Source organism: Microcaecilia unicolor, chromosome 4, assembly GCF_901765095.1.
Source record: "Microcaecilia unicolor chromosome 4, aMicUni1.1, whole genome shotgun sequence".
NCBI lineage: Eukaryota > Metazoa > Chordata > Amphibia > Gymnophiona > Siphonopidae > Microcaecilia > Microcaecilia unicolor.
In genome coordinates, this window is record NC_044034.1 from 74,481,523 (window position 1) to 74,503,863 (window position 22,341).

General features: G+C 43.0%; 1 protein-coding gene across 1 annotated transcript in view; it reads left to right on the top strand.

The window, feature by feature from the left end:
• Positions 1-22,341, top strand: part of MTUS2 (microtubule associated scaffold protein 2) — a 494,757-nt gene that overhangs the window by 226,101 nt on the left and 246,315 nt on the right. The window contains exon 4 of the mRNA XM_030202400.1: positions 21,993-22,151. Within this exon, the coding sequence (XP_030058260.1) occupies positions 21,993-22,151 (159 nt within the window). The remainder of the gene's footprint in view (positions 1-21,992; positions 22,152-22,341) is intronic.

Genomic DNA, 22,341 nt, shown 5'->3' on the forward strand with positions numbered 1-22,341 from the left:
CTTGGAATTCTGTAACACTGTGCGCATCTTTTGTGAATGCCTCTGGCCCACCCATGCCCTCCCATAGTCACGCCCCATTTTGGGTTGCACGTGAGAGGATTTGGGTGCAGATCTCTATAGAATCGCACAGAGCCAGATCCACATGCAAATCCAAATTAGTGTCAATTAACATCAATAATTGCTTGTTAGCAGCCAATTATTATTAATGGCTCATTATCTAATTTATTTGTATGCGGTCCTGAGATCTGCGCGCAAATTTGGGCACTTGACTTTGGGTGCCATTTATAGAATCTGGGGGAGTGTGGATTCCTTTGAAAATTGCCTCCTTTGAGAGGGAGTTTAATTTTATAAGGGACTTGAGGTTTATGGGCTTAAATGGTCTCATAAAATTATACAGGGATATTTTTATATACAAACTGGCCGATATTGAAAAGTGATTTAGCCGGCCACTAAGGGCTAGATTCTATATATTGTACCTGAAAAATCCATGCGGAATAAATTTCTGCCTAAGAGTATTCTATAAGCAGCACCTAGATTTCAGAGCGGTATATAGAATACACTTAGTTGCTATCCCAGTGCCTAGAACTACATGCATCCATTTATACGAAGGGAAATGTGACGTAAATACTGGCACATAGATTTAGGCACAGAGGGGCATATTCTCTCGACCTTCAAGTATCATCTGTTACGAAAAGAATGTTCCTGTCCTGTTCCGGTGATTGGTGAGCCCTTAGGTTCCCTGAGGCCCGGTGAGACCTCAGAGGACCGCCGCGCACCCCGAATCTTCACCTGCGGCGACCGCCGTTCACCGAGGGTTGAGCCCCCAGCTGCAGGCGGCCAGCAGGACTGCTGGAACCGCGGGGTGACGGCCGGCCTGGCTGGTAGTCAGCAACACAGTCTCTGAAGGGCAGCTAGCAAGGACGGCTAGCACTGAAGAGGAACACAATCCCTGAAGGTGGCTAGCAAGGACAGGTAGCTGGAAGAGGAACACAGTCTCTGAAGGTGGCTAGCAAGGACGGCTAGCTGGAAGAGGAACACAGTCTCTGAAGGTGGCTAGCAAGGACGGCTAGCTGGAAGAGGAACACAGTCTCTGAAGGTGGCTAGCAAGGACGGCTAGCTTGAAGAGGAACACAGTCTCTGAAGGTGGCTAGCAAGGACGGCTAGCTGGAAGAGGAACACAGTCTCTGAAGGTGGCTAGCAAGGACGGCTAGCTTGAAGAGGAACACAGTCTCTGAAGGTGGCTAGCAAGGACGGCTAGCTGGAAGAGGAACACAGTCTCTGAAGGTGGCTAGCAAGGACGGCTAGCTGGAAGAAGAACACAGTCTCTTAAGGTGGCTAGCAAGGGTGGCTAGCTTGAAGAGGAACACAGTCTCTGAAGGTCAACACTTCCTGATCCACTGCGTCAGCTTCTGACATTCGAAACGGAAGCACTGGGCTCTTCCCGTTCCGTTGCTTAAATCTCCCGCCAGTCCCCTCTCAACAGCTGGAGCCAATCCCCCCGGCCTAGGCAGGCAAGGGACGCCTGGATTGGCCAGCCTGCCTGGCAGGCGGAGTCTCCCCATCAATGCGCCAATCCGGCGCGAGTAGGCGGAGCTGGCTCACCGGTCCGCCCCAGAGCAGGGAGACGACGATGCCGGCGCCGCTATCTTGGCCGGCGTATCCCCCTCTCCGAGGCCGGCGCTCGCTCCAGCGGATCGCCGGCCTCGGACCGACCCGCGGCAGTGCCGGCCCTGTCGGCGGCTCGTCTTCGCCGCGCTGGCTCCCGCGGGCTCCGTTGACCCTTGCTCCCCACTGCGGGAGCCCAGGTAAGGGCCCGGGACGGGACAGTTCCTCTCCATGCGGTCACTTAAACGTATCAAGCAATTCCTTCCGTGTGACCTATTCCGGACTCTTATACACTTTCTAGTATTGAGCCATTTCGACTACTGCAATGGGATTTACACCGGTTGCAAAGAGCACATCCTAAAGAAACTCCAAACAGCTCAAAATACGGCAGCAAGATTAATATTTGGTAAATCTTGGTTTGAAGCAGCAAAACCCCTTAGAGAGAAGCTCCACTGGCTCCCGATAAAAGAGCATATCGAATTCAAAATCTGTGCACTAACACACAAGATCGTTTACGGGGAAGCTCCAGCTTATATGTTCAGCCTGATTGACCTCCCTTCCAGAAATTCCAAAAAGCCTTCACGGAACTACCTCAATCTCCACTATCCTAATTGCAGGAATCTGAGATACAAACTACTCTTCGCCTCCTCCTTTTGCTTCGTGAGCCCTCGTTATTGGAATGCTCTTCCATCAACATTAAAGGAGACTACTGACCACAACCTGTTCAAGATGTCCCTTAAGACTTATCTATGTGCTAGAACTACTCCTCTGTTACTTAACTTACTTCCTACTGTTCTTCTTTTGACACCCCCTGTTGTTTGCCCCACCCAAGATGCACCTTATTCTCTGTTCTGCCTACGATTTAGTTTGTTGTTCTTTTCCTAATGTTGTTAGCCACATAGAGCCTGCCATGGTGGGAATCTGTGGGATATAAATGTTCTAAATAAATAAATAAAATTCTATAACAGTGCATGTAAACCCACAAAATGCCCATTTCCCCGTCCATAACCACGCCGCTGTTTGGCTCCACACATTAGAATTTAGGTGCTCTGCATTACAGAATACGCTTAGCGAGTTATGCATGTAAATTCTAATTATTGTCAGTTAGTGCTTATTAATTGTTTGTTAAGTGCTGTTAAGAATGCTGATTGGCTTGTTAAACCAATTATGTGCGTTGTTTATAGAATACACTTGGATTTCGGTGCGGTATGCTAGGCGTGATATATAGAATCCGATGGTAACTAGTTTAAATCAGTTGGTCAGAGCTAGCTGCTAATTTTCAGTGGCACTTAACCAGCTAAGGGGCCCTTTTACTAAGAGGGGCATAATGAAACGCGCCAGCTAAATCGATGGCCGGCCATCTTCGGGGCTGGCTCCGCGAAGGGGCGGAACCAAGCGTATTTTCGAAATATGCTTGGCGCCAGCAAAATCGCTCGCCGGGGTTAGATGAGATGGCCGACTCGATTTTCAGCGATAATGGAAACCGGAGCCGGCCATCTCAAAACCCGGCAAAATGTAAGGCATTTGGGCGTGGGACGAGCCAGCATTTCTAGTGCACTGGCCCCCCTGACATGCCAGGACACCAACCCGAGCACCCCAGGGGACACTTTTAAAAATTTAAAAAATACACAATTAGCTTCCAGGTGCATAGCCCCTTCCCTTGGGTGCTGAGCCCCCCAAATCCCCCCAAAACCCACTGGCCACAACTCTACATAGGGCTGAAGGGGGGCACCTACATGTGGTACAGTGGGTGTTTTGGGTTTTTTTTGGAGGGTTCCCATTTACCACCACAAGGGTAACAGGTTAGGGGGGGGATGGGCCTGGGTCCTCTTGCTTGAAGTGCACTGCACCCACTACAGACTGCTCCAGGGACTTGCATACTGCTGTCAGGGAGCTGGGTATGACATTTGAGGCTGGCTTTTTTGGGGGGTGGGAGGGGGGTTGGTGACCACTGGGGGAGTATGGGGAGGTCAATCCCCGATTCCTCCGGTGGTCATCTGGTCAGTTGGGGCCATTTTTAGGGACTTGGACCTGAAAAAAAAGGGTCCAAATAAAGCGGACCAAATTCTCGTGACAGCCGGCTTTCTTTTTTCCATTATCTGGTGAAGTCGGCCATCTCAATGCACACCCCTGTCCCGCCTTCACTACCATGCCGACACGCCCCCTTTGAACTTTTGCCGGCCCCGCGACGGAAAGCAGTTGAAGCCGGCCAAAATCGGCTTTCGATTATGCCGATTTGGCCGATTTCAGGAGATCGCCGGCCATCTCCCAATTTGTGTCGGAAGATGGCCACGATCTCTTTCGAAAAATAAGCTGGTAAGCCGCATAGGCACCTACGCACGCCCAATACGTGCCAAATAGAGTTACCACCCGGCTAACGCATGGCCCTTACGGTAATTTTATTTTTGGAGCAAGTCCACTATGTGCGTCTGAAAATATTTTTTATTCTCTGGTGAGTATAGGTCATTACCGCCCGGTTAACATGTGAGACCTTACCACTAATTCAGTGGCTGGCGGTAAGGTCTCAGACCCAATATGGACGCACGCCAATTTAAATTTTGCTGCGCATCCATTTTCAGCAAAAATTTTAAAAAGGCATTTTTTATAGGCACGCTGAAAAATGAATCTGCGCACACCCAAAATCCGCACCTACACTAGCACAGGCCATTTTTCAGCACACCTTAGTAAAAGGACCCCTTAGTGCTGCTGAAATTTGCAGTTAGTACTTAACTCAAAGCTGGCTACATTGCTTGCATTCCGGGGCGGAGTCAGCACTTGGCCGCTTAAGTGCTGATATTCAGCCTGTTTGTTCTGCTTGGGGGACATTTTTTTCAATTGGATTGTTTTTCTGGGGTTGAATGGAGATTTATAGCATTCTAAAATGTATGCAATTGCTTATCTTGCTGTTAGCCAGGAGATCTTAAATCTGCTACGGATATATGACCAGCTGTGCACAAGTGCGATACTGTTCTTCCTATTTTTTGTATAGCCTGGTTCATTGTAGTTCCCTTCATTGTTCTTTTAAAAATTTTATTTATCATTTTAATATATTACATCAAGAAAACTTCTGAAACACATCAAGCATAATCACACAAAACAGTTCAAGAACACACCACTCAGCAATCTGCACTATTCTCTTCATTGTTCCAGTTGCATACTTGTTAATAAAGATTAAAGTTTTAAATTTAAAAAAAATGCTGTGGCCATTGTTTTAAAAAAATGCAATCACTGCAGGCACTGAAAATTGACTCAAAAGTTTATTTTATGTGCTATTGAATGTAGAAACAAACACATGCAGGCGCTTTCCAAATGTTCCCCAACACAAGCAGTCAGTCAGATAACACACAGGGAAACACTGTACAAAGAGAGAAAAAAACCATACACATTAAATAGCTGCAGCTCGCTTCGAGTCAGATGTCACATTATTGGAGCACCTTTCTTTCTCTTGTTTGGGCAGCAGCTTTCAATGTTCCATTTTGGCAAGCACAAGTGCTAACATAGCTTTTGTACTGTTTCAGAAGGTTAGCCTACATAAGAGAGAGGACATGTGTACTATTATAAAGGCTACATTATAAATCTATCACTGCATGACATATCTTCCCAGTGGCAGAATCTGCCCTTCTTGTATGATTATGGCCATCCAAACAAATAAACAGATGGACCTGGAAGCAAAGAAAAGACCAAGCATGGGTATAGTGTTTCCTGAAGGCGTAATTAACACCTTATTCAAGAAAAAAAAAAAGAAGCACTGACATTCCCAATGCTAACAGCAATAAATTAAATTTCAGCATAGAAAATGTGCCACTATGTTCCCAAAACAGTGCTGAAAAAACTGGGGGGGGGGGGGGGGGGGGGGACTGGAACCCAAAGCCAGCTTGGCTTACTGAACGGAGTTTATATTTAATATGTACAGTTCAGCTAAACTCCAAATGTCCCGTCCCCCAGCAGGTCCTCCAGCACAAGTACGGTAATGTCCTGAACAGTCACATAGTGATTTATAATCACTAAAATTGTCTACATCTAAACCTCCTGCCTGAAAAACAGCCCAACATCACCACTGTGAAAAACAGCAAGAAGAAAAAGAAAGGGATAGACACAGTACAGAAAAACACACACAGAGAAAAATAGCACCAGCTCCACCAAACCAAAGCAAAGGAAATACTGAAATGTATCTTAGTTCTAATATTGCCAGCAAGTGAACCTAGTGAGAGCTGTTGTGTATGACAACCTGTCAGAAAGAAGCAGGATAAGCCTACCAAAGAAGAGCCACGCATATTGATGAAAATGTTGAGGACAGAAAGAGCAATAATAGAGCACAAGCAAAAGATGGATAATACTGACAACAGGACTGTAAAAACTCCCATCACTTTACATATTGAGCCAGATTCTATAAATGTTGCTGAAAATTTGACGCCGATAATATTCGACATGCAACGCTATTCTATAAAAAGTGCTTCAGAATGAGTGTTCTTTATAGAATAACTCTGAGCACCAAATTCAGCACTCAACTGTGGGTGCGAGGATTTATGTCAGCTGAAACCTGGTGTAAATCCTGGCACGCAAATTGGGCGTGAATCCCTGCTATTCTGTAACACTGAGGGGTCCTTTTACTAAGGTGCGCTGAAATATGACTTGCGGTAGTGTAGGCGCGGGTTTTGGGCGTGTGCTGATCCATTTTTCAGCGCGCCTGTAAAAAGCCTTTTTAAAATTTTTGCCAAAAATGGACGTGCGACAAAATCAAAATTGCCGCGTGTCCATTTTGGGTCTGAGACCTTACCGCAAGCCATTGACCTAGCAGTAAAGACTCACGCGATAACCGGGCGGTAATGACCTACGCGCATCAAATGCCAATTGGTACGCGTCTTGGACGCGCGCCAAAAATAAAATTACCGCAACAGCTATGCGGTAGCCGTGCGTAACTCCATTTTGGCATGCGTTGGGCATGCATAGACGCTTATGCGGCTTAGTAAAAGGGCCCCTCAGTACATCTTTTGTGAATACCCCTGATCTGCCCACACCTCCTTTTGACTTGCACATGATCCAATTTAGGCCCCCATTGTTACATCATATCATGTAGCCAGATCGGCACCAAAATCATAATTAATTCAATTAAGTGCTTGTTAGTTCCAATAAGTAAATAATTGGAACCCATTAACTAACTATTTTGGGCGTCCAAATTTGAACAACCTTTATAGAATCTGGGAGATTGTGTTTGTAGTGAATGAGGTGAGTTGGGGGTATTATACAGTGTTTCTCCTATTTTATACATTTTGGGGGTATTATACTGTTCCTGTTGTTTTATAATGTTTTTGTTTTTTATGTTCATCACTTTGGGATAAGTTTGACTGCCTGGATAGGTTCAAAGTCTAGTTTTCAAAGTGAAAGTTTATGCACACTTGTACTATGAACATATCCTAAAAGGAAAGTATCCGCATAAGGGATAAATGTATAACAGAGTGCCTAGGCTGTCTATTAGGGATGGGCAGTCATTAATAATGACATTTCCTTTGTTGTTTTATGTCTTTGGCAAATGAAAGCGGGCAGGGTTTCATTTGCCAATGACAGATTTGGCAGTGAGACTCTTCAATCAAGAAAAAAAAATTGTAGAAAAAAAGGCCAGAATTACTTAACTGACAGAAGCTGAAAAAAAAATACCAATTAGTAAACATCAGTTAAGTACTTTTTGTCTTTTTTTGCAACAGATTATGCCCTGGCCCCCTCTACATTTGACCCCCCGCCGCCCACCGCCTGACCCACCGCCGCATCATGTACCTTGTTTGCTGGCGGGGGTCCACAATCCCCGCCAGCTGAAGAGACTTCTTCAGCGCCAGTTGACTCAGGCGCCTTCGTGGTGTGATCATCTGTTTCTGACGCCTTACGTCTTGCACGGGGCTACATGCATGGTGCAGGACGTAAGGCATCAGAAACAGATGATCACACCACGAAGGCGCCGGAGTCAACCGGCGCTGAAGAAGACTCTTCGGCTGGCGGGGATTGGGGACCCCCACCAGCAAACAAGATACCTGATGCGGCGGCGGGGCAGGGGCGGGTGGATGGCGGTGGGGAGGGTTGCGGCGGCATGGGTTTGCAGTTGCGGCGGGTCCAAAGTGGTGGGGGGCGGCGGCGGGGGGAGGGTGGCTAAACAGTGCCCCCACCCCGGACTCTGGTCCCTCCTCCTGCCGAGGTCTGGCTACGCCCCTGGCGCCAGCACTGTAGGGCACCGACTGCCCTAGCCTGTGATGTCACCAGTCCATCCTGGCTTACCTTAACATTCCAACCATTTACCCGGCCAGGTTAACCACATAAATAGTACTGCATAAAAGTTATTCCTATCTTTATGTGGTAACCTATAGCCGGTAAGTGCTGAATGAATAGTGCTCTTAAATCAAACTGTGAAAAAATATAGTCTGTATTTTTACATAACTGCCCCTGAAATGTTATTTTATGAGGATTTATATTTTTGGGGGGGGGGGGGGGGGTTCTTGTTTTGGTGGGCTAAATGAAGGTCTTATGGGGTTGGAAGGATGAGGTGCGTGGGGGAATGGGAATGGCAAATCTCTAACCACTCACTCTGAAAAAAGAAGAAGAATTTTGAAACCAAGAGGTTTAATGACAGGAGACGGCATGATGTCAAAAAGCTGAAGCCATCTCTCCCAGGCTGCCACCATATTGGTGTGCCTTAAACAAATATCAGTTACTGAGAAGAAAAATCCAAATACCTGACTCCAAATACCTGAAGAATAGGTACAAAAATGAGAAAACATCTTTAACTTCTTAGACGAGATGCTGTCTTCATTTACTGTCACCTAAGCAGTTTCCTACCCGCTTCTTTTCACCTCCAATTCGGTGTGTGGCACCTCGTCTGATTCAAGGCTCATCTCTCCCAGGCGCTCGTTTTGTAGCTGAAACACCAACAATAATTTTTATGCTGTTTTATTGATTTCAAATTTTATTTAATGATATATATCTATATATGGGAAGCTTTCAAATAAATAAAAAAGCTGTCAAATAAAAATAATCGACACAGGCAGTCATAAGTGTTTTCTATTGTTTTTATGTAAAAATATCTTTATTGTCATCATAAGCAAAAATAAAGGCATATAGCGCAGCTCTGAAATCCACAATACAGCATTGCAAATAACAAAACAAGCTCTGGAGCACTGATTAATACATTTTGAATATAACCCTCCCCCCCTTTCACAGACCCCTTGAAAATTCCCCCCCCCCCCCAATCCCTTCCTAACAGAAATAATGCAAAACCAAGGAGGTTTAATAAATAATATAAACCTCACAAGTTTGTTATTGTTTTCAATAGTGTCTGCAAATGTTTAGGGTCACTCAGTATGATGGCAAGCTCCTCCCACTGGCTTCAGCTCATATAATGGACCAGATAGGCTCATGCCATCTCCTGTCATTAAACCTGCTTGGAAGAAACCTAGGGTCACATGATCAGAATCAGCCGATCACAAGACCAAATTTCAATATCACAATAAAGAGATCCATTTGTTTCAGAATTCAGACCAATTAGTTGTACAGCAGACAAATGGTAAATCTGGTACAGCCCTTTCCAGGATGTTGGATAGCTGGTGCTGGGGCGATCTGTACGATATATTTGTATATGCACGCATATCCATACAAACCTAGGCAGAAAGATTATGCCTGCTTCATAGGAGGTGTAACTTTTGTATTGGAGGGTGGCCAATGTAACGCCCATTTTTTAAAAAGGCTCCAGGGGAGATCGGGGAAATTATAGACCCGTGAGTCTGACGTCGGTGCCGGGGAAAATGGTAGAGGCTATTATTAAAAACAAAATTACAGAGCACATCCGAGGACATGGATTACTGAGACCAAGTCAGCACGGCTTTTATGTGGGGAAATCTTGCCTGACCGATTTACTTCAATTCTTTGAAGGAGTAAACAAACATGTGGACAAAGGGGAGCCAGTTGATATTTTGTATCTGGATTTTCAAAAGGCATTTGACAAGGTACCTCATGAAAGGCTACAGAGGAAATTGGAGGGTCATGGGATAGGAGGAAATGTCCTATTGTGGATTAAAAACTGGTTGAAGGATAGGAAACAGAGAGTGGGGTTAAATGGGCAGTATTCACAATGGAGAAGGGTAGTTAGTGGGGTTCCTCAGGGGTCTGTGCTAGGACCGCTGCTTTTTAATATATTTATAAATGATTTAGAGATGGGAGTAACTAGTGAGGTAATTAAATTTGATGATGACACAAAGTTATTCAAAGTCGTTAACTCGCGACAGGATTGTGAAAAATTACAGAAAGACCTTACGAGACTGGGAGACTGGGCGGCTAAATGGCAGATGACGTTTAATGTGAGCAAGTGCAAGGTGATGCATGTGGGAAAAAAGAACCCGAATTATAGCTACGTCATGCAAGGTTCCATGTTAGGAGTTACGGACCAAGAAAGGGATCTGGGTGTCGTCGTCGATAACACACTGAAACCTTCTGCTCAGTGTGCTGCTGCGGCTAGGAAAGCGAATAGAATGTTGGGTATTATTAGGAAAGGTATGGAAAACAGGTGTGAGGATGTTATAATGCCATTGTATCGCTCCATGGTACGACCGCACCATGAGTATTGTGTTCAATTCTGGTCGCCGCATCTCAAGAATGATATAGTAGAATTGGAAAAGGTGCAGCGAAGGGCGACTAAAATGATAGCGGGGATGGGACGACTTCCCTATGAAGAAAGACTAAGGAGGCTAGAGCTATTCAGCTTGGAGAAGAGACGGCTGAGGGGAGACATGATAGAGGTATATAAATAATGAGTGGAGTGGAACAGGTGGATGTGAAGCGTTTGTTCACGCTTTCCAAAATACTAGGACTAGGGGGCATGTGATTAAACTACAGTGTAGTACATTTAAAACAAATCGGAGAAAATTTTTTTCACCCAACGTGTAATTAAACTCTGGAATTCATTGCCGGAAAATGTGGTGAAGGCGGTTAGCTTAGCAGAGTTTAAAAAGGGGTTGGACGGTTTCCTAAAGGACAAGTCCATAAACGCTACTAAACGGACTTGGAAAAATCCAAAATCCCAGGAATAACATGTATAGAATGTTTGTACGTTTGGGAAGCTTGCCAGGTGCTCTTGGCCTGGATTGGCCGCTGTCGTGGACAAGATGCTGGGCTCGATGGACCCTTGGTCTTTTCCCAGTATGACATTACTTATGTACTTATGTACTTATATCTGGGAACTTTCAGGGGATATTTGCCTTTATTAAAAAAAAGGTGCAAGATATACAACTATGCACCTCTACAGCCTAGGCATCCTGTGTTAGACTTTTCTTCTACGAGACACTACACATTTCAGAATTCATGTGGTGCAGAAGCCAATAGAATCATTTCAAGTTTTGGCAGAATGATTTGATGCTGGTAGATAAATGGATTTGTCACTTTATCCCCTAATTGAGAGAGATTCTAGAACTGTGTTTAAGATGTTGGTTATTATATGGGGTGAAAGAAGAGCTTTCAGATTTTACTCTTGTCTAAGACTTGCAATTTCTTTTCAGGGACTTACTACACACAATGCTGTTTAACTAGGCTAGACAGTCTCCAGGGAGAAAATATTAGCGGGTGAGAGGTCTTATCTTAGACTCTTCAATTAATATTCAAATCTGATTTTCTGTATAACATTTTAAGTAAATGCTAGTTATTCAAAAGAAGATGTGTAGCTGATATTTTAAGTGTGTTTGAGCACTTTTCACTACTGTGCAATCCACAGCCAATGCACCCTACAGCTGTAGGAATACTGCAGTATTTCTCTGCATGAATAACACTGTTAAGTATGAGAAGCTGTAGCTCCTGCTTGCTGTCATTAAATACAACATTGATTTTTTTGCTAAACCTCTGTGACCCATGCAGCAATAATTACATCTTATGGGGTACTATCTTCAAATGGACTAGTTTTGCGTATACTGAAAATAATCTCAGTATCGCAGTTTTGCTAGTACGCTTCTTAATACTTGCATCATCTAAAAAGAAAAAAATAATAAATCATACCTTTCCCAGTAGTCGCCGTATATGCTAGGGAACATGAGAGACAGCAGAAACGTGGATGAGGCACGTGTTACAACATTCTTCTTTGTTCTTTTGCCGATGTTTGATTGTTGTATGTTTTCTACAGTGCTAAGTTGTTTGCTGAAAACTCAATAAAGATATAGTTCAAACAAAATACTTGCATCATGTCATACAGAGTCTCCACCTGTAATTATTAGGGTGAAATATACAGAGTTACTAGTTCCTTTTTGGAAGAATAAAACTCACTTGTTCTTTCAGACATTTAGCTTGTAATGTCCTGGTTGATGTTGATAATGGCCAGTTGGTCTTGTTTAGTTTGTATAGTGTGATTAAGATTATTTGTATTCATTTCTATTGCAGTTTTGTATTCTGTGTTTATTTGCTTATGGGATTTAAAGGGTAATTGTATAACAGGATGGCTAAAATTAGATGCCCAAAGGGCACTTTGTAGAAGCCCATTTATTTATTAGGATTTATTTACCGCCTTTTGAAGGAATTCACCCAAGGCGGTGTTCATCAAGAAGAAGTCAAGCCTAGGCAAGACAAGTACAGCAGTAAAAATATTCAAATAATACAAAGTATGGCATTATATGCTACATTGCAATGTCAACATAGTGTCCAATAAAATATTGCATAGAGTGTAAACAAAGATAGGAACATATTGTATAATTTTATTTTTTTTAAATTTTTGTTACATTTGTACCCTGCACTTTCCCACTCATGGCAGGCTCAATGCAGCTTACATAGAGCAATGGAGGGTTAAGTGACTTGCCCAGAGTCACAAGGAGCTGCCTGTGCCGGGAATCAAACTCACTTCCTCAGTTCCCCAGGACCAAAGTCCACCACCCTAACCACTAGGCCACTCCTCCACTAATGAAATGTAGGCACCTAATTTCCTTTATAGAATACTAGACTAGCAAGATACGTATGCTGTTAACATTTAGGCTTAGAGCTGATATAAATATTAATGCCTAAGTGCTGTAAATATACAGATGTAACTTTGTATTCTATAAGTTACACACATAAGTTTGAGCCTCTGCCTATGTGTACACCCCCTTGCAAATACATTCAGTGTAAGTTACACCTGTATTTACAGAATAGTGCTTAGGCAGAAATTTTATTAGTTATGCATGTATGCAAATGTCATCATCGTTTTAAATGTTTATGTGCGCCCAAGTTATAGAATTACCCCATGCGTGTGTACCAGGCTTGTCCAAATTCATTTCTTAAGGGCTGCAAGCAGACCAGGTTTTCAGGATATCCCTAATGACTATGCATGACAGAGATCTACAGATAAACCAAAACACTTAAAGAGTTAAAAATAAAACCAAACAGAACCCATAATAGAGGTCCAACAGTGCTAGCTTTGCAAAACTAACAATATTCAGACACATGGTAAACCTAGCACCCAGGAATCTGTTGAATGCTTCAGACTTCCAAGGTGGGACCTGGAATGGGCTTGTAGGATTCAAGGAAAGGAAATCAACAATTCACTTTTGGGTCATCCTGCAAGAGCTGTCTAGACCTATGAGATGTACCAGAGCTTTTATCCCACAGGGTGAGAGGAATACCCAACATCTTCCAGACTGCTCTTGCAAAAGTACTGTCCCACTTAGCCCAAACATCAAACCTGTAATGTTTGACAAAAGAATGAAGTGAGAACCATGTTGCAGCCATTCAAATATCTTCCAAGACAATGGCTCCTGCTTCAGCCAAGGATTCTGCCTGCAACCTGGATAATGAGCCTTAAGCCCTGAGGAACTTCTTTGAACAACGTAGGCTGACTCAATCAAAGAAGAGAAAAAGAAGATCCAACATCTGAGAAGGATGTGACCTCCAAGTAGTGGAGAAGCATTCTGCAAATGTCCAGCTTATAAATTCCTGACACCAAGGACCTCAAAATAGCAGGGAAAGAAACCATATGGTTCAAATGAAAAGGAGAAACCACCTTCGGCAGAAAGACGGGAGCAATGTAACAAGGTAGTAGCCAAAGCCAGAAAGATGCTAGGCTGCATAGAGAATGGCATAACAAGAATAAAGTAGGAGATGGTTATTTCCCTGTTCAGGTTGTTAGTGATGCCTCGCTTCAAGTACTGTATTTAGGTTTAGAAGCTGTATTTCAAAAAAATATAAAAAGACTTGAAGCAGTGCAGGAAAATGACCAAAGTGATATGGGGGTCTGTACAAGAAGATGTCTAACACCAGCTCTGAGAAGGTGTGAACATGTGGGATGGATGTTGGGGAAAGGAGCTAGCAGAGGTTGCTACCTTTCAAAATGTTTTATATGTTGCTGAAAAAGTATGAAAACGTTACGAATAAAAACTGCAGACCAGTCTCTTCGTGTCCTGGAACAATTGATAGAAGACAAGGCCTTTTTGATCCATCACAAAAGTTAATTGCTCATGGGGAAGGGGGGCTGGGGGGTTATTTAGCAGATGTTTGCTGAAGAAACAATGGCAAACATCCTGATAGAGGGAGATTATTGTCTTGCATTGGGGGGGGGGGGGGGGGTTGGGGGGGAGAGGATACATTACAGTTGTACTGTTTGATCACTGAGGGGATTCAACTGTTAATTTTTGTTTGGGGGAGTTGGGGTTTTGGGGGGAGGGGATACATTACAGCTGTACTATTTAGTCACTGAGGGGATTCAGCTGTTGATTTTAGTTGTGTACTGTACATTGTCTTCTGATTAGGTTATAATTCTTATGGTTTACAGAGGGTGGGAGGGTATTGTGTATCTTTTTCTGAATAAAAATTGATTGAAACAAAAAAAGCGAAGAAGCAACCCCCTTTTAACACTAGAACAGAATCAGTATAGCTGGGGGGGGGGGGGGCAGTGTGTCTGTGTGGTGGGGGGGGGTGGGGGAATGACTCCGTTTTTGTTGCTGCTGCTGTGTTTAATATCCATACCAAGTCCCACTTTTTGATTGTTTCATTGTCATGCACAGATCGGTTGTTTTCAAGCAATAGCTGATATTTTCTGGAGCAGTTATAGGGAAAATTGATACAGAAATCCATGGGGCCCAGCTGTTCCACATATCACAATCTTTGTGCTGCAGGGAACAAGTCCAATATGATTATTAACAAAAAATAAAAACCTCATTAATGGGTTCATTCTGAGGCCCTTCTGTTAAAGGAAAGTGACAATCTGATCAGGAGAAAAAATGTTCTGAGTACACTAAATATAATCTTATTTGGGACAGTCAGACCTCCCTCCCCTCAAATCAGTTAGATTGAATGAGAATTAAATATTAAATCTCAACTTCTATAAAGGAAAGATGTACAGTACATTGGAGATGGCGGCAAGCTTGACTGAACAGACTATGAAGGAGAAATCAATATATGATAAAAGTGGAACTCTGAGTATGGAAATGTTTGTGTACAAGAGTTGCTCAAATTGGAGCGTGGTTCTCAGATAAATAGAACGTGCTGGTGAAAGTCATTATTTTTTTCATGGGATTAGTTTGGGGGTTGTGCAGAATTTCAGAGAGAAAGGGTAATTACTGGTTGCATTTCATACTGCAGGTCCTAAATAGATTTCATTTTGTACGTGTGTATGTGATGTCAGGTCTGTGTCAGGAGTGATTATATAACTTCCCCTGATTCCCTTGTATTCAGACTGTATAGAATTGCTTCCCTGCTAGAATGTGGTCAGCCTGCAAAATTGAAATGTTGGCTTTATGAGAAATTTCCCGTATGAAAATTAAAAGTAGGAATTCTAATGTCAAGGACTAGGCCATGTGAAGGGTAATATTATAATAGGTTGCTTGTGTGTGAAGGCAAAGCAAGTGTCTATTTAAGGCCCAGTTTATAAAGACATGTAAGTGCTTATCCGCCTTATTTTCGAAAGAGAAAGACGCCCATATTTTGACCCAAATCGGGAGATGGGTGTCTTTCTCCCGTGGGCTCCCAAATCGGTATAATCGAAAGCCGATTTGGGGCGTCTTCAACTGCAATCTGTCGTGGAAAGTTGACGAGGGCATGTCGGAGGCGTGGTGAAGGAGGGACTAGGGCGTGTTTATCGGCCGAGGAGAGATGGGCGTCCTCGGCCGATAATCGAAAAAAGAAGGTGTTCTTAGCGCGAATTTGGGGTCACTTTTTTTGGACCCCTTTTTTCACGAACAAGTCCCAAAAAAGTGCCCTAAATGACCAGATGACCACCGGAGGGAAACGAGGATGACCACCCCTGACTCCCCCAGTGGTCACTAACCCGCTCCCACCAAAAAAAAAACAACTTTAACAAACTTTTTTTCCCAGCCTGTATGCCAGCCTCAATGCCATCACAGCAGTATGCAGGTCCCTGGAGCAGTTGTTAGTGGGTGCAGTGGACTTCACCCAGGTGGACCTAGGCCCACCCCCCCCCCTACCTGTTACACTTGTGGTGGTAAATGGGAGCGCTCCAAACCACCCCCAAAACCCACTGTACCCACATCGAGGTGCCCCTCTTCAGCCATAAGTGCTATGGTAATGGTGTAGAGTTGTGAGGAGTGGGTTTTGGGGGGGGGTTTGGGGGGGCTCAGCACCCAAGGAAGGGAGCTATGGACTTCAGAGGGTATTTTACTTTTTTTTTAATTGTTACAAGTGCCCCCTAGGGTGCCCGGTTGGTGTCCTGGCATGTGAGGGGGACCAGTGCACTACGAATCCTGGCCCCTCCCAGACCCAGTGCCTTGGATTTGTTCGTTTTTGAGCTGGGTGCCTTCGGTTTCCATTATTGCTGAAAAACGATAACCGCCTAGCTCAAATCTGCCACAAATCCGATGCATTTGCCCGGCACAAATCGTATTATCGGAAAAAAAGATGGCCGCCCATTTTTTTCGAAAATACGGTTTGTCCCGCCCCTTCACGTACCCGGTCTTGGAGATAGTTCACATTCGATTATGCCCCTCCAAATGTGTTTATAAAATATCAGGACCAAAGTAGCAGAAATCACACCTAGAGGAGTAGCTACTAACCTGTGTTAAGATAATAACACACAATGGGCCCTTTTACTAAGCCCGTAGGCGCCTACGTGCGCCCAATGCACGCCAAATTGGAGTTACCACCCGGTTACCGCGTGGCCCTTGCGGTAATTTCAATTTTTTGCAAGTCCGCTACATGCGTCTGAAAAATATTTTTGTATTTTCTGGTGCACGTAGCGGACGCAGTGCTAAGTGGCATCTGACTCGCTTAGGTCATTACCCGCCAAAATTCTTTACAGCTAGGTCTCTATGGCTGGCGGTAAGGTCTCGGAGCAGGAAGTAACCTGTTCAGGGCAGAGGGAGCAGGGAACCACAGAGCCGACAGGCTCACGGCTGCTCTCTGCACCCTCCAGCAGCGTGCACCTGGGGGCGGACACCCCCACCACCCCGTCCCTGTGCTACGCCACTGACCTCCACCCCACAGATTTCCCGGTGGTCTAGGTGGAACAGTAGGGTGATCCCCAGTCCTCCTTCGCCAAGGCAGTTCCAAATTTCTTTTTGTCAAGATTACCTATAATATACAAAGATTTAAAATCATTAGAAATACATACAGTAAAAGTAAATTTTAGCAAGGAGATTAGATGTTTTTAGAAAACATTTTCAAATATTTTTCAAGAGTGGATCAAATTTTGGCTTGTATGCATATTGCATCCTAATTTCTCTGCTAAAGACATTTTAAACTTACATACTTTCACGATAGAATGCCACCAGAAATGAACATTGAGGGCCCCTTTCACCACGCTGTGGTAAATGGGACCCACAGTGGCATCAGCGCGCGGGTTTGCTGCGCACCGAGGCCTCCTTTTACCAAGTGGGTAAAAGGTATTTTGTTTTGTTGGAAGGAAATGGCCATGCAACAAGTTAACCACTTGTCCTGTGCTATTTCCCGAGGGAGGCCTTACCAACACCTATTTAGGATGGTGGTACGGGCTCCCATCTAACCCAACCGTAGCTAGTCAGTGGTCGGTGCTGCCTGATTACCACTGGGTAAGCCCCCAGCATAGAAATTTTTAAATCCAGCATAAAATGGCGCACAGAAGGGTAAGGCACTACTGCCGGGCTCCTGTGTTAGCCCAGAGGTAGTGCCTGATTGGCGCATTGCCACAGGGCACCGGGGGGGGGGGGCAAAATTCCCCAGGGCCCGGCATCCGAGGGGGGGGCCCGCCCGGCGCTAGCATTAGTCTCCAGTTTCTGTGCGTGGCAGTGCCGCAGAGCAAAGTAATTCCTTTCTGCTGCATCCAAACAGCCTCTTTGGACGCAGCAGGAAGGAAGGAAGGACTCTGCTCTGTGGTGCTGCTGGCGCACAGGAACAGGAAAGCAATGCTAGCACCGGGCCCTGGGGAAGTTTGCTGTACACAGTGACAGGAGCAGACAAGTAAGCGGGGTGCGGCAGGGCAGGCGGGCCTGGGAGGGTGGGCCTGGCCGTAGAGGGGGCAGGCCCGGGGGGAGGTGTTTGCCCCAGGCCCGGCTTGTCTCTTGGCGGCCCTGCATGCCAACACCGCAGTAGCTGTACCACGGCATTGTAAAGGGCTCCTGAGATAGGTATTATGTTTTCAATTCCATAAAATGTTCTTTAGAACAGTTGAGATCAAGATGTCAGTCTTGATCGATAATGCCCAAACGATCTTCAAAAGTGATAGATCGAAAAAGGAATTACCTTAGGTGAAAAAGCTTCTGTTATGGAGAAGATAGATGAAATTCTTCCCATACCTTCTCCCAGTATGCATAGGTCAGTTGACATTTGTATAGCATATAGTAGTAATGTTCCTCTTTGCTTTTTGCAAAACCAGCATACAGTGTTAGACAACAATCAGCCATTTGTTGAGGGAGGTGACCTATAGCTCTATGATGGAGAAAGTAGAGAGACTGAACTGTACTAGCTGATGAAAGTGGTCTACTTATCATAGTCCAAAACAAATCCATTGATGTTCAGATAATTTATATTGAAGGTCTACTTCCCATACCTCTCGAAGACACAGCCTTTTCCAATTAAAACCTTATCTAGCTGAGATGTTACATGTCCTTTTTTTAAATATAGTAGAAATGAAAAAAAATGGTAAATTGTTGAGATTATGCTGTTTACAATAATTTTCCACTTTCAATACAGTTCTTCAATTGTAACCATCAAAATATTGGTTATTATTTAAAGAGTAATGAATTTGTAGATCATTAAAAAAGTGTCAATAATTTCCATAGTAGAAATTTTATGATTAATTTTGACATTGGGATTACCCAATGTCATGGTTGTATCACTCAGAATGTCCATCATTTATCTAGATCTAATAAACATGAAAAGGAGGATGACATTATGCAACTAAGTTTAAGACTTTCAGGGAAGAAGAGTGGCATAATATTAAGAAGTGAGAATGGTTTCCAGAATTCCTTTACGATGGCTAACCATAATGGGGTATATTCTTTATTGATATGTAAGGAATAATAAGCTTGTTGTGTAATAAAGGCCTTATGATATATTAAATCTGGGAATAAGACTCCTGATTTTTTCTTTGGGTTTTCGGCGTTTTTGAAGCCTAAGGAATTGAGATTAAAGTTTATCTAGTTGTTTATGCAATTGATTGGGGAAAAGAGTGGGTATCATGCTTAGTATAAAATTTATTTTGGGCATAATCATCATCTTAATGGTGTCTAGACGGTTCCACCAGGAGAGGTGTAATGGACTCCATGAGTTCAGCAAATCTTTATCTATAGTTAGAATTCTTTTTTTTTTACTATTTACTTCTATTGTAAATTCTAACGAGGTGAGTAATTCTACACCTAGATATAGAATGCTTTTCGATGACCACACTAGAACAAAAGGAAATACAATATCTGGGGTTGCATGAGCGTTAAGTAGTAATACTTCTGTGTTTTGGCTATTTAATTTAGAGTATTTTTCTATCAATTGTAGACAATTGGAAATAGATACTTTTGGGTCAGTGAGAAAAACATTACATCATCGTATATGATAAGGTTTTGACCTCTACTTGTCCTACTTTAATACCTTTGATGGTGGTGGCTCAAGGGCTATACTGAAGAGTAGCGAGGAGAGTGGGCATCCTTGACAAGTGCCTCTTCTTAATAAAATGGTATTAGAGAGAGTATTATTGACTGTAATGTGTGCCGTAAGGTTAGTATAAAGGATTTTTACTTTGTTGATAAAAACGTCTGGAGCACCAAACCATCTTAATAAACGAAAGAGAAATCTTCATTTCACCCTATCAAATGCTTATTAGGTATCTATGGATAAAGCAATGATAGGTTCTGAATGTATCTTTGCTAAAAGTGAGATCTGGCGAAACAGATGAGAATTATCTGTGATTCATCTGTTTGGCATGAAACCTACTTCATTGACTTTGCGAATAATGTTAAAGATTTTGTTAGATAAGATTTTTGCATACATTTTGTAATCTACATTTAGTAGTGAAATTAGCCTACAGTTGAATATTAATGTTGCATCTTTGTTGGGTTTTGGGAGGATAGTTATAGTTGCCTCATGTGCAGGGACATTTTTCAATATGAGGTCTAAATCCGATTTTGGATGTTTTAGGGAAAACGTCCAAAAATCCAGTAGCGAACATGGCTAGTTTCAAACCAGAAAAATGTCATGATTTTGCAAAAAATAAAGGAGTCCTTTTACTAAGGTGTGCTGAAAAATGGCCTGCGATATTATACTTCACTTACTATGGTATCTCTTTAATCTATGCTTAATAGAGGGGGTATTATTATAGCTCATAAGTATAACCCAGCTCTCGATATACTTCAATATACTTCAACTATACTTTTATAAGAGGATATAATTTACATTTATCTAGGATCCATCAGATTTTCCTATCACCATCATACAGGCTAATAATGTGAGCCAGGCACTTTCATGATGGGTAGTGTATTCCTCACTCGATCCATTTCAATTTTAAAAATTTTAATTATTTTCTTTTATACTTTATAGAATCAATTCAAATTTCAATCAAAAATAAGCACTTAGCTCAACACTAGATGATCGCTTTATGTTTCTTCTTTCATTTCAAGTGATTTATCACTGAGCACTGTACATCTCCGGGATGAGTGCTCAGTGATAAAATCACTTGAAATGAAAGAAGAAACATAAAGCGATCATCTAGTGTTGAGCTAAGTGCTTATTTTTGATTGAAATTTGAATTGATTCTATAAAGTATAAGAGAAAAATAATTAAAAATTTTTAAAATTGAAATGGATCGAGTGAGGAATACCTACCCATCATGAAAGTGCCTGGCTCACATTATTAGCCTGTATGATGGTGATAGGAAAATCTGATGGATCCTAGATAAATGTAAATTATATCCTCTTATAAAAGTATAGTTGAAGTATATTGAAGTATATCGAGAGCTGGGTTATACTTTATGAGCTGCGATATTATAGGCACATGTTTTAAACCGTGTGCAGGATCATTTTTCAGCACACCTGTAAAAATGCCTTTTTTCGGGAGGGGGGGGGGGGGGGGGAATGGATGTGTGGCAAAATGGAAATTGGCACGAGTCCATTTTGGGTCTGAGACCTTACCGCCAGCCATTGACTTAGCGGTAAAGTCTCACGCGTTAACCGGGCAGTAATGGTCAAAGCATGTCCAAATGCTGATTACTGCCTGCGCACCAGAAAATAAAAATATTTTCTGATGCGCATATCAGATGTGCATCAAAATGAAATTACTGCCCTGGCCACATGGTAGCCTGGCGGTAACTCGGAATTGGCGCATGTTGGGCGCATGTAGGCGCTTACACAGCTTAGTAAAAGGACCCCAAAATAAACAGCACACTTACCTTTGTTAAAGCGTGTTGTTCAACATCCCATGGACCCCACAGCCGGGCTGGTCCTTCACTGTGGGAATGGCATTCTCTAGCAATTGTACATCAGGAAGGTGGGTTTCTTGCATGAAAACAATGCTAGAGAATGTCATTCTCACAGTGAAGGATCAGATCGGCTGCGTGGTCCGTGGGATGTTGAACAACGTGTTTTAACGACAATAAGTGCGCTGTTTATTTTATTTTTTGCAAAATCATGAAAGAATTTAAGACAAAAGGACATTAATATGACAAGAAGTATTTATAATAAAGTTTTGTAAAACAAAAAGTAATTTTTGGACCGATCAAGATTAAGGTGAATTATGAACTGAGGTACTCGTGTGCATCAAGTCACCACTGAGGTCATTGATCAGGTGTATTTTGAATTGTATTTTCTACAGCATTGAGCTTTGTTGTATATTGAAATATTGGTAAGGCAACAACTGACAAAGCCAGTTTCGAATTCCAAGACTAAAGATCCTCCTAATAGACTGAAATTTCAAATCTGAGCTTCATTTAAGGTCATTTCCGCATACATTTTTGATGAGGTTCTAATTAGTGCTATTTTGGCCTCCTGCAGGTTCGAGCTTTGCAAGTGAAGATCAATCCACTCAAAAGGCAGCTGTGCCATCCAGAGATATACCCAAGGGTGCCAGTAGGACTGTACAGCAAGCTGCTAACACAGTAACCTCCCGCAGAAGTTTACTTCCAGCACCGAAAACTACCACAACACCTGCTGGTAAGTATTTGTGACCTAAATAACACATACACAGTCTCCAGTTTGCCATCTGCTTTATCTAAGTAAGAGGTAAACATTGCTACTGACTTTCTCAGCCTTAGGGTAAACGTTAATTCAAACAAGAGCAACAAACCTGATTTGATTCAGGTTCGCATTAAAGTGTGTGACAGCAGTATTGCATTTTGCAATA